Raw genomic sequence first — 16,809 nt, 5'->3', positions numbered from 1 at the left:
GGGGGCAAACACTTTTTCACACAGGGCCATGTAGCTTTGGATTTTTTTCTTCCTCATTAATAAAACCCTTCATTTAAAAACTGCATTTTGTGTTTACTTGTGTTATCTTTGACTAATGTTTAAATTTGTTTGATGATCTGAAACATTTAAGTGTGGAAAACATGCAAAAAAGTAAGAAATCAGGAAGGGGGCAAACACTTTTTCACACCACTGTACGTCTATCCAAGCAATTTGACATAAATGAGCATTTTATAAAAAAGTAACACTTGAGATACTTTTCTAGGTAATTAGTTACTTTTCCAGTGCAGTAACTCAGTATAACTCAGTTACTTTTTGGGGAAAGTAACGAGTAACTATAACTAATTACTTTTTTAAAGTAACGTTCCCAACACTGGTAGACATTGGGCTTCATCAAAGTAAGCATATTAAGCAGGCATATTATGCCCTCTGTTTCACAATGGCATTTGCTTATTTCAAGCAAAACAAGTTGTTCTCTTCGTCTTCATTCATAAAAATAAATAAATTCTCATGCGTATCATGCCGTTATCTTACCACACTTCCTGTATCATTTCAAATTAAAAGCCCCTCAGCGATTTCTTTGGTGTGGGTTTTATAGATGACCGCCATAGAATATACTATTATCTAGCACAAACAATTAAAAACACACTTATTTACATACTCGTACTAATTAACTTCCTCTACTTTTAGGAAACTTAGTGTGGTTTGCATGCATGTCTATGTATCTGCTGAGTTTTAGCGTACTGCTAGTCTCTATGAATAAGTAATTAAATGAATGTTTTAAATGGGAAAAAAGTATGCATGTATATTGAAAATAAAATCAGGATTAAAGATAAATGTATGAATAAATAATATAACGTGGGCAATAATTGATCATTCGTGTATAGTTAAAGGTGGCGTATGTAAGAATGTGACCAAAACGGTTACTGCACTCAAATTCAAAATACTGCCCGTGTGTGTCCGCCGCCCCTTCGAGCAAGTCCGGCTTCTCTGCTGCTAACGCTGCTGTGGGGATACAGCGGAGGAGGAGCCGGCTGCTAATGCTATGTACTGGGACACTGCTAATGCTGCTTGCTGTGCTGCTAACGTTTGTTTCTCAAAAAAATCAGTCAGGTCGATGACCCACCTGCACATGGGCTACAATGTATGATCGAAAATGAATAACAGTTGAAAGTATTAGCTATGATGGTAGTTAGCCAACTTTAGCTAAAGCTTACCTGTCGAGGAGAAGAGTAGCCACTTCGATATCCGATTTCAAATTCTTCTCCGCTTTCAACTGTCTCCACCGTTCAAAAGCATCTCCTATATAGACCCTCACTTTGCCTTGAGTTTTGTCTCTGCGTTTTTGGGAATCATAACGAGGTTGTTTGGGTTTAGTCGCACCGTTAGCCATTGTAGCTCAGTTGTAATTGGCAACCCGGATGCTGAGACTCTATTGACTGTGTGACTGGTAGACGGCGGTGGGTAGCGCAACAGGCCAAAACACAAATTCAAAACATAAACATGATTTGCGGACTGTAAATTTTTTTTTTAAATGCGAATATTCTGGCTGTACTATTGTTGTCGGTGAGATCAGTATGTTATATTAACATTATTCCTTAGTCTCTGTGACATATTAGGATGATTTTACGACTATTTGCTTTAGATTTCTTACATATAGCTCCTTTAAAGCAGAATGAACAGAGTTCACATTCAAGTGAGTCAAGGACAGAGGGATGTTGTGTGCTGGAAGCCCTCTAAAGTAATTGAGATTGTTATGTCGGCATTCATAAATCAATTTCTAATTGAATTAGTATTACTAGTTTTTAAGCCCTTCCTGGATTGCTCTGCGATTGGTCTACAATGAACTTGTCTGACTAATATGTAATGCACTTTGGGTTGTCTTTGGGTCTGAAATGTGCTATAAATAAATTTGCCTTGCCTTTTCTAGACAGGTTTCGATGAGTAAATTAAAAAAACAAAAATGAAAATAGAATAAATAAATGAAAATAATAAATAAATAACTAAATAAACAACAACAACAACTATAAACAATTAAAAAAACTGACACATTTTCCTTTTATTTTGTGTCCTCTTATTTCTTACTCTACCTGTTTTACTCCCATAATCCCCTCGCAGCAGGGCCTGTATATCTCACGCGGCATCGGAGGGGGAATTTCTTGGCTCTCTTCGCTTGACTTCATATTACCCAAGGAAAAGTCTCACGACCACTATCACAGTGTCATCCTACCTCCATCTGCCTGCTGCGTTGTCATTTATCATATGCACAGTAATACAGAAGCAGTTATTGGCACGTCCTGGGCTCCCTCCATAATGGTTGATTAACATGCACATTAACAAATAGGTAATCATGTAAACAATAATAAAAGAAATTCTAACATTATTGCAAAAAAAGAAAATACTACATAAATCATACATACTTCAAATCAGTCAGCCCCCGTCAGGGGCAGCGCCAGGAATTTTGGGCCCGATGAAAAAAAATCACATTGGGCCCTCCTGCGCAGCTGTTGTCACCACATCTCTAGGACCTAACTGACCCATTAAAAGCTTTACATAACTCTAACTTTGAAGGCTTGCAACTGTCTTGCTTCTTGTAGTTTAATACTACCAGTACAATATTTACTGCTAGTGAGTTGTAAATGCAGCAGTCTGCATACAGTATGCAATTCACTATTTGATGCAAGATTAAAAGCCACCATAACAAATGTGCTAAAGGCCATCTTTTACAGTCCAAATGTATTTTTTATTGTAAAATCCCAAAATGGAAAATTCTCTTAACATTAATGAAAGACTTAAAAAAATAACTTAAATATATGTTAACTTTTCAGTCAAAATAAATTAAGATCATCATCTCAAAATAATGAAAACAGCAGGGTTTTTTTACTTAGCTGCACATATATGCCAACAAGAAAATAAAGTTGAAATTGAAATTCAATCTAAATGAAAGCATCTAACTGGATTATTTTAATATTGCCTCTAACTTTAATACAGGGTGAGTTAGGCTACTTAATGTTTCCAACTGTCCAGCATCCAGTAGAGACAGTTGTGGGCTGTTTTTGTTTCATAATAATCATTATGTGGAAAAATAATTTGTTTGAATTTCTGTCATTAAAAAATATTTCATTTTCTTTTTTGTAATGGTGAAAAAGAGCAAGAGAGAGAGAGAGAAATTCCCACAGACTCCCTGCAATGATGCTAACTGGCATGTCATTCAACACAATGTTGCTCACCTTCTTCATTGGGACGGGGAGGGGTAAAGTTATGTGTAGACAGGGCTGCTGCTTCTGACTCATCTGTTGTTGAGTCTGGTAAAAGGGGCAGGGACAACTGATTTAATATGAATATCTTGCTAAACATTTACCTGCACTGATTAAATGTAGGTTAGAAAGGAGTGAAGTGTAGGCTAACACTAGTCTGTAGCTAGCTTATTTCACTATGGACATTAAGCTAACAGTTTCATTTCTACCACTCACAGACTATAGGCTACCCACCTTTCTTGGAGAAAAACTGGGTCACATACTGACACCCTTTCTTTTGCCTCTCCTCTCTCTCCTTTCCCTCTTTCCTTTTTTGAAAACCAGATTTTCTTTTAGTACTACATAGCATGATGATGACAGTAGTATTCTAATGCAACTGCTGACTGCTACTAGGCACGTCACCCTCAGTGAGCTAAGGCAGGACCAAACCATTTCATGCAGATACAGGGGAGTGGTCAGTCAATATGGATGTTTACTTTTTGGTCAATGGGGATATTTAACTTTTACTGCCAAAAACAAGTAAAAACAATGAGATCATTAATTTTATTACTATATTTGAAAAAAAAAAAGTATTCTTAAAGATGATGGTTTAATAATTCTATATTCATTTTTACCTATTTTTGGGGCCCCTGTCAGTCAGGGGCCCTTGGAATTGTCCTTACATTCCCCCCCTATATGGCGCCACTGGCCCCCGTTAATGAGAAAAACGTATGCAAACAGGAATGTAGTAAATGCACGCACTACCATCTAAGAAGGCATAAACGGTGCGTAAAAACAGTAATAAAAAGGTAAACTCAGAATATTTTGGTCAGCGTCAAGCAATAAACTCAAGAATTCAACAATCCATGACCTGCACATGAAGCCGTCCTTTGTGGTGTGAGACCGGATGCAGGCACATCGTTGTCATAACAGCTGGTGCTCAATCATCCTGCTTGCTCTCTTATACGCCACTGATTGAAGAGGTCCTCGCAATGGCAGCTCCGTCCTGGCTCTGGGCTGTTTTCTCAACCCTCGCACTGTTTCATAATTGTCACGTTTGCACGACTGCAATTCAGTGGTAATGACACACCGCTCAGTTCTGGTAATCTCAGTTCCCAGTCGTAAATAGCTTAATGTCATTTGAGCAATTATATCCATCACAGATTCACTAATTCTACGATGTCATCCATGACTCAGTGCCCGGAACGTGCCTCAGTCTGTGTCATGTAGAGTAGACCGTAGGGCAGCCTCTAATCAGCCTAACCATTCCCGATGTCTCGCACATTAATAACTATAATAATAATAATAACTTTATTTATATAGCACCTTTCAAAACAACTGTTACAAAGTGCTTCACACATAAAACAATTAAAAGAAGCAACGATCAACAAGCAAAACAACAATTATCAAGCAAAATCACAATCAGGAGTCAACAATTTAAACAAAGGCCATGCAATAAAAGTAAGTTTTGAGAGCTGATTTAAAAGTAAGAAGTGAATTTTCATGTCTGAGTTCCTCAGGTAAGCTGTTCCAAAAGGTTGGAGCTCTCACAGCAAAAGCCCTGTCACCCCTGGTCCTTAGCCTAGAGCGAGGGATAACTAACAGGGCCTTGTCAGAGGATTGCAAGCTACGAGCTGGTGAGTAACGTATTAAAAGCTCAGCCAGGTAGCTTGGTGCCAAACCATGCAGGGCCTTAAAAGTCAAGAGTAAAATTTTAAAATCAATTCTAAAACGTACAGGTAACCAGTGAAGGGAAGCTAACAATTCTAAAACGTACAGGTAACCAGTGAAGGGAAGCTAAAATAGGTGAGATGTGATCATGTTTTCATGCTCTAGTTAAAAGTCTGGCTGCAGCATTTTGGACACCCTGAAGCCTTTGAATCAAGTTTTGTCCCAGTAAACACAGCATTACAATAGTCCAGACAAGATGTTATAAAAGCATGAATCATGTTTTGAAGATCATTAAAAGAAATAAATAATCTGATTCTAGAGATGTTTCTCAAATGAAAAAAGCACGACTGGGTTAGCCTTTTAGGGCATGCATAGTTGTTGGTAACTCATTTTTAGCTCAGCGAAATGGCCGTGTGGTCTCCCTCTCATATATGGATGGCATCACTGCGCCATAGATGTTCCATTCCTTATAGCAGTGATCCAGAGCATCATTCGTCCACTGCCTACAGGGGAAATACAGCTGGTCAGTATACTCTCCAGAATGCCTATGTAAACTCTAATCCTCTTTGTGACACTTATCCAGTACTGTGGTAGGGCATTTATCATAAAAGACCCGTTGCATCTAATTGGGCAGTATACCTAGCGATACACCATATTTATCTCAGTATTTTCAGTTGCAAGTCGAGCCATATTTGTGATATCATAAGCATTTAAAAGAAAAAAACAAACAAAAAACAGACTGCTCAAAATGAAATGCAGACTGGGACCTTATTCCCATTTGAAAACATGCAGCTGCACAATGTTACTCCTCAAAAACACTAGTAAGCGGCGAGGTTTTATGGAGTGCTGTAAGTGCAGTTCATTCAAAAAACACCTAAAACTACGGTGGCCGACAAGGACAAACGCGATGCAAATACAGAAAGGCACTGCAAATAGAGAAACACACTACAAATAAGAAAACAAATGCAAAAAGAAAACGCTGCGTATACACTCATAGAATGGAAGTGCTCCAGGCCTCCTGGGGCAGTGCTGAGCTTCCACCTGAGAGACAGACGTGTGAGCAAGAAGAAAGTTATGTTTGGAGGAACGTTGGAGCTGGGACAGGCAACACAGAAAGGTATGTATTCTTTTTTATTTTTCTTTCTTTCTTGTTTTTCACGTGTGGCCCTCATCTTTTACTGTATAATGAAAGTGAAGCTGATTTACACCGCTGACATCAGCGTGCTAGACACTTTGAGTTCTACACGAGTAGTGTATCTGTAGTAGTAATGTTAGCTAACGTTACTGTAACTAACGTTACTTTCCAGTACACCCCAGGTTTCAGTTCGGAGGCCTACTTTTCTGAACATTTTTTAATGTATAATACAGAGGTCATGATTATTGTAGACTTATTCATTACAGACTTTTAACAGCTCATCTCATAAATAATTTGATATTAGTTTTTGGGATATAAAATTAAATATTATCTATTAGTGTTTAGAGCTGAACCGCTGTGAAACAATCATGAAATAATGTTTTCTCTGATTTGCCTGCTGTCTATCAGTGCTGAGCGCCACGTACCGCGGACACAACGCTGCACTGCTCAAGTCCGAGGAGGAGGACAGAAAAACACTTGCTACTTATAATAAAAACTCCATGGGCTGCAATAATCCAAGATCAGAGGCTCACCACAATTATAGGAAATATGCACAAGTGGGATAAAAAAAATGAAGGTGAAAGTGATTACATCCAGCAAGGACTTTCACCCAACGATCATTATGATGATAATAATAAATAATAGCAATGATAATTATAAATAATCTTACACAATACATTCATAAAAATGAAACAAAGGAGCCTAACATAGGAAACAGATTATCATGACGTTTATATTAAAATCCTAAAAACAAGGAAAATCAAATCAAATAAATCCACTATAAAAACACTTCAAGACTTCTATTAAAGTTTTTTTAATGAATGTGGTTTTGATATGCTTTACATTTAGTTAAAAGGCAATAGTTGGGTCATCTATAGCAGTTCCGTGACCGTGGAGAGCGAAGGTTCGTTTCTCACTGGATTTGTCATCTATAAAGGTTAAAGAAAAAAATTAGCCGGGGTGCCCCTCACAAAAATGTGGGGAAATTTTATGAGAGCCCTATATCCAAAATGGCTGCCGTCAGCCAAGCTGGAAATTTAATGGTTTTTAATGGTTTTGCCCACAGTGCTGCATAATACATGGTTTCTGGGACTATTTGGGTCAAGAAATTCATAAATGATGTAGATTTATTGATTTGACCTATTTTTGACCTTCAAATTCAAGATGGCCGCCAATTTTTGGCTCTTTAACCCTATGGGCCCTAGGCCTTTTTGGGGGTATTTTGCCTGCCTTTACTATTTAATATTGCCAGATTCCAGAGAGTCTCCCCTCTTCATATATGGCAGAATATGTCAACTTCCAACTTGCTATGGTGCGATACATGTAAGAATGTAAGAATTTAGTAACACGGATTTGTTTTTTTCATTGATATAAAAATTAATATAAAATACAGGCACATAGAAGGACATGAAATGATGGCAAATCTGGTTAGCCCAGATTGTCCTGGAAAAAACAAGATATAGCATGTGTATGTAGCCTTTAGAATGACTGTGATATGACCTTTAAAGTAAAGGCAGGCAAAATACCCCCAAAAAGGCCTGGGGCCCATAGGGTTAAAGAGCCAAAAATTGGCGGCCATCTCGAATTTGAAGGTCAAAAATAGGTCAGATCAATAAATCTACATCATTTATGAATTTCTTGACCCAAATAGTCCCAGAAACCATGTATTATGCAGCACTGTGGGCAAAACCATTAAAAACCATTAAATTTCCAGCTTGGCTGACGGCAGCCATTTTGGATATAGGGCTCTCACAAAATTTCCCCACATTTTTGTGAGGGGCACCCCGGCTAATTTTTTTCTTTAACCTTTATAGATGACAAATCCAGTGAGAAACAAACCTTCGCTCTCCACGGTCACGGAACTGCTATAGATGACCCAACTACAAGTTTCAATATTTTGTAAGACTGGTTGTCATAATTTGTGTATATGCATGGTCTGAGGAAGTTCTAAATTTGTTTGCAGAATGAGGCCCAATGTGTAGGCTACAGGTCCACAAGAGATGGCAGATTGCAGCTAAAGGTCTTCTCTGCAGACTGGATAATGTGCTGCAGCCTGTTCTTGCTGAAAAATGTTGTTGTTTTTCTCCCTTTGTTTGTCAGGGTCAGCATCGGACAGCCCCACAGAAGAGGATCTGATTCCAAAGTATTTCCATCTAAAGAAAGAGAAGAAAATGGAAATCAATAAAATGTAACACATCTATATAATCTGTCATTTGACTTTATATGAGTCTACATGGTCACTGTTGTGTGAGCATACCTTCACTGTTTTCTGTTCCTTCTTAGACTTAAGACGTGTCTTTGAAAAGAATGTCTTTCTATCCCACTCTTTAATTTCCCTAAATTTAAGAAAGGACTCTACACCAGACCTTGCTGCTACAATGAAAATAAGAAAAGACAGGAATGAGACATTAATTACTCTTTTATTTATTCATTACTCCTTTATTAACTCTTTTTAAAGGGGACTTGTCATGCATTGCATTGCATTGCATTGCATGCATTTTTCCTCATCACATATATATAATATACATGTATGTATATAATGTTAAAATATCGGCTGCTCATATTATACATGGCCAAAATTCCAAATAATGGGGTAAACATACGTAGAAGTAATCCCTGTGAGTAGAAAGCACAAGCCTCAGATTGCTCTGAATGCCAGCTGATGTCATCTCGCGAGTCGACATATTCTATATTTCATATGCTCACAAGCACATGGTTTCTATAGTTTGTTTCCGTTGCTCCAGAAGCAAAGGAGCAGTACAGAGTGGGCTCATCGGGATCTAAATAGCTTTTGTGGCTTAAACAGTTTCAGAAAAAGGCTGAACTGAGGGGCTGCATAAAGGTACAGTACAAGACAAAAAAGTTTTTTTTAAAGACTAAGATTCATGCAAAGCTCTAGTGGAGTCTGAGGATAAAACTGGAAAATGAGCAGGTCCCCTTTAAGCTCACTAAAGGTCTAATCATTGACCTTTGCAAGTTATTTTGAAACACATTTAACATGCTTGTAACTGAATTAGGCAAGCAAGATAGTACCGAGATGCATTTGAGTACAAGAACACAACTGAACTCTTAAACAGTCTTCTAACTGCTTATTTTTTCTGCACTACAACTACAGATCTATGTACCTGCACAAGTGCTTGGCTGTGCATTAGGATGCGCTGGTGGTGGGCATCTCCTCTGGTGGGTTGTTTGCCACATGTTCTAGAAATTTAATGTTTTTGCCGCACACACAACAAAAGCCTGGGGAAGCTGTCACGGTAGAGCCACAGAATGGACAGTAACGTTACATCTGTGGGGGGGGGGGAAAGGAGAGTTTGCAAGGTCGGCGAGGTTATGTCAGATACAGTGGATAGTTAGTTTTCCTAAATATTTAAACAATATTATTATCTGATTACCATCATCTCCCTGTGCTCTCATCGTTATTTACCTGCAATCGAGTTGTCATCTCTTCACGACTTAACTTTTTGCCCTCTGCACCTCTGCCCGTTACATTTCTTTTTACACACCTTCTCTGCTCTCCCTTTCACCTCTCTCCACCTTCCTCTTATTCAAAAGCCCGTCACTGATCAATAAAGTATCCAATCAAATAAACTAACGTTAAATACAATCAAATCCCTGGAGTGTCCTGGAAAGTAACGTTAGTTACAGTAACATTAGCTAACATTACTACTACGGATACACTACTTGTGTAGAACGCAAAGTCTCTAGCACGCTGATGTCAGCTGTGTAAATCAGCTTCACTTTAATTATACAATAAAAGATGAGGGCCACATGTGAAAAACAAGAAAGAAAGAAAAATAAAAAAGAATACCTACTTTTCTGTGTTGCCTCCAACTGTCCTCCAAACATAACTTTCTTCTTCTCGCTCACTCGTCTGTCTCTCGGGTGGAAGCTCAGCACTGCCCCTGGAGGCCTGGAGCATTTCCGTTGTATAAGTGTATATGCAGCGTTTTCTTTTTGCATTTGTTTTCTTATTTGCAGAGCGTTTCAGTATATGCAGTACGTTTCTGTATATGCAGCGTTTTCCCGTTGCATTTGTTTTCTCATATGCAGCACGTTTCTCTATTTGCAGTGCATTTCTGTATATGCAGCACGTTTCTGTATTTGCAGCATTTTCCCTTTGCAATTGTTTTCTTATATGCAGCACGTTTCTGTATTTGCAGTGCATTTTCCCGTTGCATTTGTTTTCTCATATGCAGCGCGTTTCTCTATTTGCAGTGCGTTTCTGTATTTGCAGCATGTTTCTGTATTTGCAGCATTTTCCTTTGCATTTGTTTTCTTATATGCAGTGCATTTCTCTATTTGGAGTGCGTTTCTGTATTTGCAGTATTTCGCGTTTGTCCTTGTCGGCCACCGTATGAAACACATTAAACATGGCATAATAGCAACAATTTCAAACACAACTACATAATCGGCTTCACTATAACTCGCAGCACTCACAGACAAAGCACCTGTCTTCTACTGGACACATTTTCCCTACAAATACTACATGCTAATGTTTTAGCACAAGCCTATGGCATTCTAAATTGTATAAACTAGCCTAGCAGCCATCGGACTCTCCTCTACTCATATGAAGCCAGGGTCAACAGCAACATTTAACGTAGTCATTTCTACCAAATAAAACTAGTAGCATGGCCATCTGACCTTTTTCAAGCTGTTCTGGCCATTGGCGACCCGATCTCAATCATCATAAATCTCAACTGCCACAATAATTGCCAGGGCAGAATTTTTCTTTACTATTAGCGGATTAGCAAAGTACCCACTGTGGGTTTTTGGGGAGAGCCAGTTATGGACCAGTATTAGCACTGTTTCATATAACAAGTTTCTGTGCCCTTATTTCTTGGTAAGTGAAGCTGGCGGTGGTCAGTCATGCATCTGCCATTTGCCATTTCTGTTTGGTTGTCACATCGATGCTTGCTGTTCAGACCTCTTTTCCTTGCACACGTTTATATAATTCCAATTCTGTCTGCCTCAGTTCAGTTTGGCCTGCTGTCATTTGTCACATGTTCCAACAACACTCATGGTCTACATGATCTCATGCCATATGCACAGTCATCCATGGTCCTCTAACTACATGCTGCATGCACTAACACTGGCTGTCTGCTAATTGCTCCTCTTTATCACTTTATAATCCACTATCATGCATCACCCATGATTATGTCCTCTTGGTCATCTTATCACAATTTCTGCCTTGCTGATTTATTATCTGCTCGTCTTAGGACCTATTCTGCTGTACTCAGTTATTCAAGTTGGTCATAAATTAACACAAGTCGATTAGTTCAATTCTTTTTTTTTACCTTGCTTGCATTTATCATGCTGCTGAGTCACTGACATGGACTTCGGGACATCATGCTGTATGCACAAACACCCATGGTCTTCGAGACCTCACGCAAATGCTCTATCATGGTCCGTGGGACCTCATGCCATATGCTGTAACACCCATGGTCTTCGGGACCTCATGCAAATGCTGCATCATGGTCTGTGGGACCTCATGTCGTATGCACAGTCATCCATGGTCCTCCAACTATATGCTGCATTCACTAACACTGGCTTGTCTGCTAATTGCTCACCTTTATCACTTTATAGTCCACTATCATACATCACCCATGATTATGTCCTTGTGGTTATCTTATCACAATTTCTTTCTTGCTGATTTATTTTCTTCTAGTCTTGGGACCTATCCTGCTGTACTCATTTATTCAAGTTGGACATAAATTAACATAATTCTATTAGTTCAATTCTTTTTAATTTGCTTGCATTTATCATGGTGCTCACTCATTTATATGGCCTTCGGGACCTCACGCAAATGCACAATCACGGTGTGTGGGACCTCATGCTGTATGCACAAACACCCATGGTCTTTGGGACTTCATGCAAATGCTCTATCATGGTCTGTGGGACCTCATGCTGTATCCTCTAACACCCATGGTCTTTGGGACCTCATGCAAATGCTCCATCATGGTCTGTGGGACCTCATGCTGTATGCACCAACACCCCAGGTCTCCGGGACCTCATGCAACACTTAATTTTTTTGGTTCTTCACATGGTCTTTAGGACCCCAGTCTATGCACCCAAGGTCTACGGGACTTCATGCTCATACGTAGTAATTTCTTTTCGGTCATCGGATCATAATTTCTGTTTGTCAATGATGATTTTAATTTCTGTTTGGTCGCCGGACCTTATTTTACTTTCACCATTTTATCTGAGTTGTTCTCATGACCTTAGTTTTTGTTCGGTCTTATGACCTTTTATTTATGTTTGGTCCTCGTTGACCTTTTATTATATTCTACATATATGCCCAGGTCACTAGGACCTCGCACGAGTCAAGGTCATTTCAGTTTGGTCATCAGACCCTTTCTGTTGCTGTCATGCTGAAAATTGCTGCCTTTAACTTACGTTTGGTCGCCGGACCTTTGTCTTCCTTTTGCATTTTTACTTAAGTTGGTCTTCTGACCTTAATTTCTGTTTGGTCTTATGACCTTTTATTTCAGTTTGTCCTCATTGACCTTTTATTATGTTCAACATATAGACACCCCTGGTCACTAGGACCCAGCACCAGTCACGGTATTTTCAGTTTGGTCATCAGACCCTTAATTTCTGTTGCTGTCATGCTGAAAATTGCTAATGTTAATTTATGATTGGTCACCGGACCTTAATGGGTTTTTTTTTTTTTTTTAACATTTTATCTAAGTTGGTCTTCTGACCTTAATTTCTGTTTGGTCTTATGACCTTTCATTTTAGTTTGTCCTCGTTGACCTTTTATTATGTTCAACATACAGACACCCATGGTCTGCAGAACCACAGACTTTTCAGCTTTCCTTTCTGGCATATCACCATCATTTCTGTTGTCACAGCTTACTTATCTCTGGCTTTATATCATTTGGTGGTTAGACCTCAACACATTTCCTTGCTGCTTTCCTTTTCAACACTTATTTTGCATCTATCATCATCTACTTGTTGGTGGCTCCCTAGCTGTCATTCCAGACATATTGCTACCACACATTTCTCATCAGAGTTGTACTAATTTCATTCAGGGCTAATTTCTGTCATAGACTTAACTATGCAGATATCCATTCCATAGTCTTTCACATTTTGCTTAATGCGTGTTTCTCTAGCTGCGCATCTCCCCATAATTTTCTCTTTACTTATTTATTGCTGGTAAGGTAAAGATCACCTCATGTCAATTGGTTGGTTGTCCCTCTCCCTTCTTACTCTTCTTTTGGGGGGGTTCCCTACTCAACTATGCATTCATCATCCTCCTTAAAACATACCACCTCTATGGGGTCTAATCGCCAAAGACTTTTCACATTTCGCATTCCTATGTGCACATGTTAATAAATATTATCAAATATTCTTTTTACTAGAAAAAAACATTTCTCTCCTGATTGAAATGAAGCTCAGCATAAGTTCAATCAGGAAGACTTTCTTTGTACAACTTTGTACAACATTTACAACTCTCTCCATCCCACTCCCACTGCTTCCTCTAATTAGCTGACTATGGTTGTTCACTCTTATGGTTGTTCACTTAGCCAATCAGGATGCCACTGCAAAATTTTATATCTGCTCTCTCTTCTGCTGCTGTCAGCCATCATTTTAGGCAGAATCTTCGTGCCCTCCTCCACCCCGTTCACCTCCAGCCATGGTATCCAGAGTCCAGGACAAGCTCAACAATGGCTCATTCTTCTACTCATCCAGATCACCAGCACTTCATCTTCCTCTCATCTCATCTTCACCACCTCTACCACCATCAGCATCTCAACCCCGCAGTGGTTCCCTATTCAACTATGGATTCATCACCCTCCTTAAATCATACCATCTCTACGGGGTCTAATCGCCAAAGACTTTTCACATTTCGCAGTCCTATGTGCACATGTTAATAAATATTCTTTTTACTATAAAAACGTGTCTCTCCTGATTGAAATCTATCTATCTATCAGTTGAAAGCACATAGCACCTCAAACGCTCCCAGCTGGGCGTTTCCTGGGAACACCTGGCATTTTCAGCTTGGAAAAAAAACCTTTGGTGGGCCCTAGATAGTGGAAATTAAAGCTGATATAGAAACTGCTACTATATCAGCCAATCCAAAAAAATGTGGTTTCCTCATAATTAGCTGATGTTTATGAAAGAACTGGTCTGGTCTGTAATTTACTTTTTTCTTAGCTTTATGAAATATATTAATTAAAATAATAAAATTTTGTTTGTGTGTGCAGAGGTATGAAGGTGATTGAGAACAGGGCTCTCAAAGATGAAGAGAAGATGGAGCTTCAGGAGATTCAGCTGAAGGAGGCTAAACACATTGCAGAGGAGGCTGACCGCAAGTATGAGGAGGTGAGTTTTCTGCAGTATCATAGTCAGTGCGTTTACATGGACAGTTTAACTCCACTTTCATTCGGAATGAAAGGCCATTCCGATTAAAAGTGGTCATGTAAACGGTTATTCTGATTCAAAAATGGTCATTCCGATTGAAAATTAAATCCAATTAAAGGGGGTGGTTTATTCCGCTTGTCATTCCGAATGAAAGAATTTTGTGTGCATGTAAACGCTCATTCAATTCAATTCAATTTTATTTATAAAGCCCAATATCACAAATCACAATTTGCGTCACAGGGCTTTACAGCATACGACATCAGCGGATAAGGAAAAACTCCCCAAAAAACCCCTTTAACGGGGGAAAAAAATGGTAGAAACCTCAGGAAGAGCAACTGAGGAGGGATCCCTCTTCCAGGAGAGACAGACGTGCAATAGATGTCGTACAGAACAGATCAGCATGACACAATGAGACAGAAAGAGAGACAGAGAGAGAGACAGAGACAGAGAGAGATGCAGGACAGACGGTAATGACAGTAGCTTACAACAACATTAATGAAAATAATAATATTATAATTATTCTGGCTACTGTGGTACAATATGTTGAAAGTATATATTAATATCTGATAGTATACATATGTCATAATAATCATATGTGTATAATAACAGTAGAAGTATGACTAATGATAACAGCAGCAGCAGGAGGCATCTGGCAGGACCACGGCAGCAGCACAACCACACACGTCACACTATCCAGGCACCGCTGCGATATGAGTTAACCTGCGAACCTTTCCTCTTTAAGTTCATTCCGGTCTTTCTGCGCATGCTCGTTTCCTTGCCCTTCTGGCGCTATGACGTATATAGCGCGCATAGCAACGGGCTGAGATAGAGCAGTCGGACTCGTTGCACTCACCGGTATCCATATGCCAAAGCATGGTCTTCTATCTCCCTTCTTCGACCTTCTACCTCTTCTCCTCAACAGACTAAGCATTAGCAGAACAAGGTTGTTACTGCTGCTTCAAGAATATAACCTAAACAAGCCAGAAAAAGGCACTAAGAACGGCGTCATCAAGCATCTTGTTATCCGGAGCGAGGACTACAGTGTTTTCTTCCGGTAAACGTAAACACGTAACATCCGCCCCGCCCCCTATCTAATCAGAAACCTTCCCTGCCCCAAACCTTGCGCAGACCCGAATAAAGGCGATTAAACTGATCTCCCATGTAAACCCTTATTCAGAATGAATATTTCTCATGTAAACTACCTGGAAAAACTTTAATTCCGAATGATTTCATTCAGATTTATTTCATTCTGAATGAGAAGCTATCATGTAACCGTACCCAGTATCTCGTGAGTGAGAAGCTCCTAATGATGCTCAACATATATGTACCGCTGCAATGGTGATTTTTATATGTATTATGGCAGTATTAATAATAATATAGCCATACAACCAATGTTCTTGCTTCACAATAAGCCAATAATATGTGCAATGGATAAATGTTAAGTGACACTGAGATCAGCACTCTTACTGACCAGTCCACATAAAAAAGTAAAGAAGGCACATTTAACTGTGGCTATAAAGGAGTTGATTATGTTTTAATATCTGTGATGTATGAAACCTTATAATATACATATGTATAAAATTCCATTTGCCCAGGTGGCTCGTAAGCTGGTAATTGTAGAAGGAGAACTGGAGCGTACAGAGGAGAGGGCAGAGCTGGCTGAGGCGTGAGTATCTATAACGTTTACCTTACAACCCATTGTCTTCTTATGAGATTTGACTTTTCTATGTGCTTTTTAGTAATAAGGCCAGATCACTCGGTGGAAGAATAAGAACTGAATGTCCAGAAAAATTGCAAGATGAGTTACAAAGTCAAGCTTCTCAGCTGTCAGGTGTCACAACATCCTAACTCCTTTTACAAAGTAGAATGTATTTGCTGACTTCTGCTTGTGTGGTCAGTTTGATTTTAGATACAGCAACATACTGTTTTTTAAAACAATGTGCAACCAGGGCCAGACTGGAAAAAATCTTTCAGGGCAGGAAATATAGGGCGAAATATAGCCCCAGTCAGACCACTTTTTAGGCAGGGGGTCTGGAAGTCTGCTATCAGGAATATTTTACTTCAAATACTTATTTTCCTGCATTCTGGTGCATTTGAGTGCATGTTAAACACAAAAACTAAGGAGCCAACAGCTACTTAGTACAATGTGCATCAAATAAAACCCAAGGTACATATCATGAAGAAGGGAGACAACACAAGGACTAACCCTTTACCCTATCCAAGCTAACCCTTTATTAAATAATTTGCTATTTAATAATCATTTCATATATAAATTCAAATATCTCACCTGAAGGGTGGTCTGAAGTATTTGGCTTCTCTTGCTCATTTCTCATTTTAGCAAAGCATCATCTGCAAGAGCCTTTCTTCTTTTATCTCACTCCC

At 39.1% G+C, this 16,809-nt stretch overlaps 1 protein-coding gene across 1 annotated transcript in view; it reads left to right on the top strand.

Annotated features, from left to right (window-relative positions):
- The window catches only part of tpm3 (tropomyosin 3), a 62,426-nt gene that overhangs the window by 26,312 nt on the left and 19,305 nt on the right, over positions 1 to 16,809 (top strand). Inside the window, exons 4-5 of the mRNA XM_050034017.1 lie at positions 14,271 to 14,388; positions 16,023 to 16,093. Coding sequence (XP_049889974.1) covers positions 14,271 to 14,388; positions 16,023 to 16,093 — 189 coding nt within the window. The remainder of the gene's footprint in view (positions 1 to 14,270; positions 14,389 to 16,022; positions 16,094 to 16,809) is intronic.

This window comes from Epinephelus moara, chromosome 22 (assembly GCF_006386435.1).
Source record: "Epinephelus moara isolate mb chromosome 22, YSFRI_EMoa_1.0, whole genome shotgun sequence".
NCBI lineage: Eukaryota > Metazoa > Chordata > Actinopteri > Perciformes > Serranidae > Epinephelus > Epinephelus moara.
The sequence above is the reverse complement of the archived record's forward strand: the minus strand, read 5'-3'. Positions and strand labels throughout refer to the sequence as shown.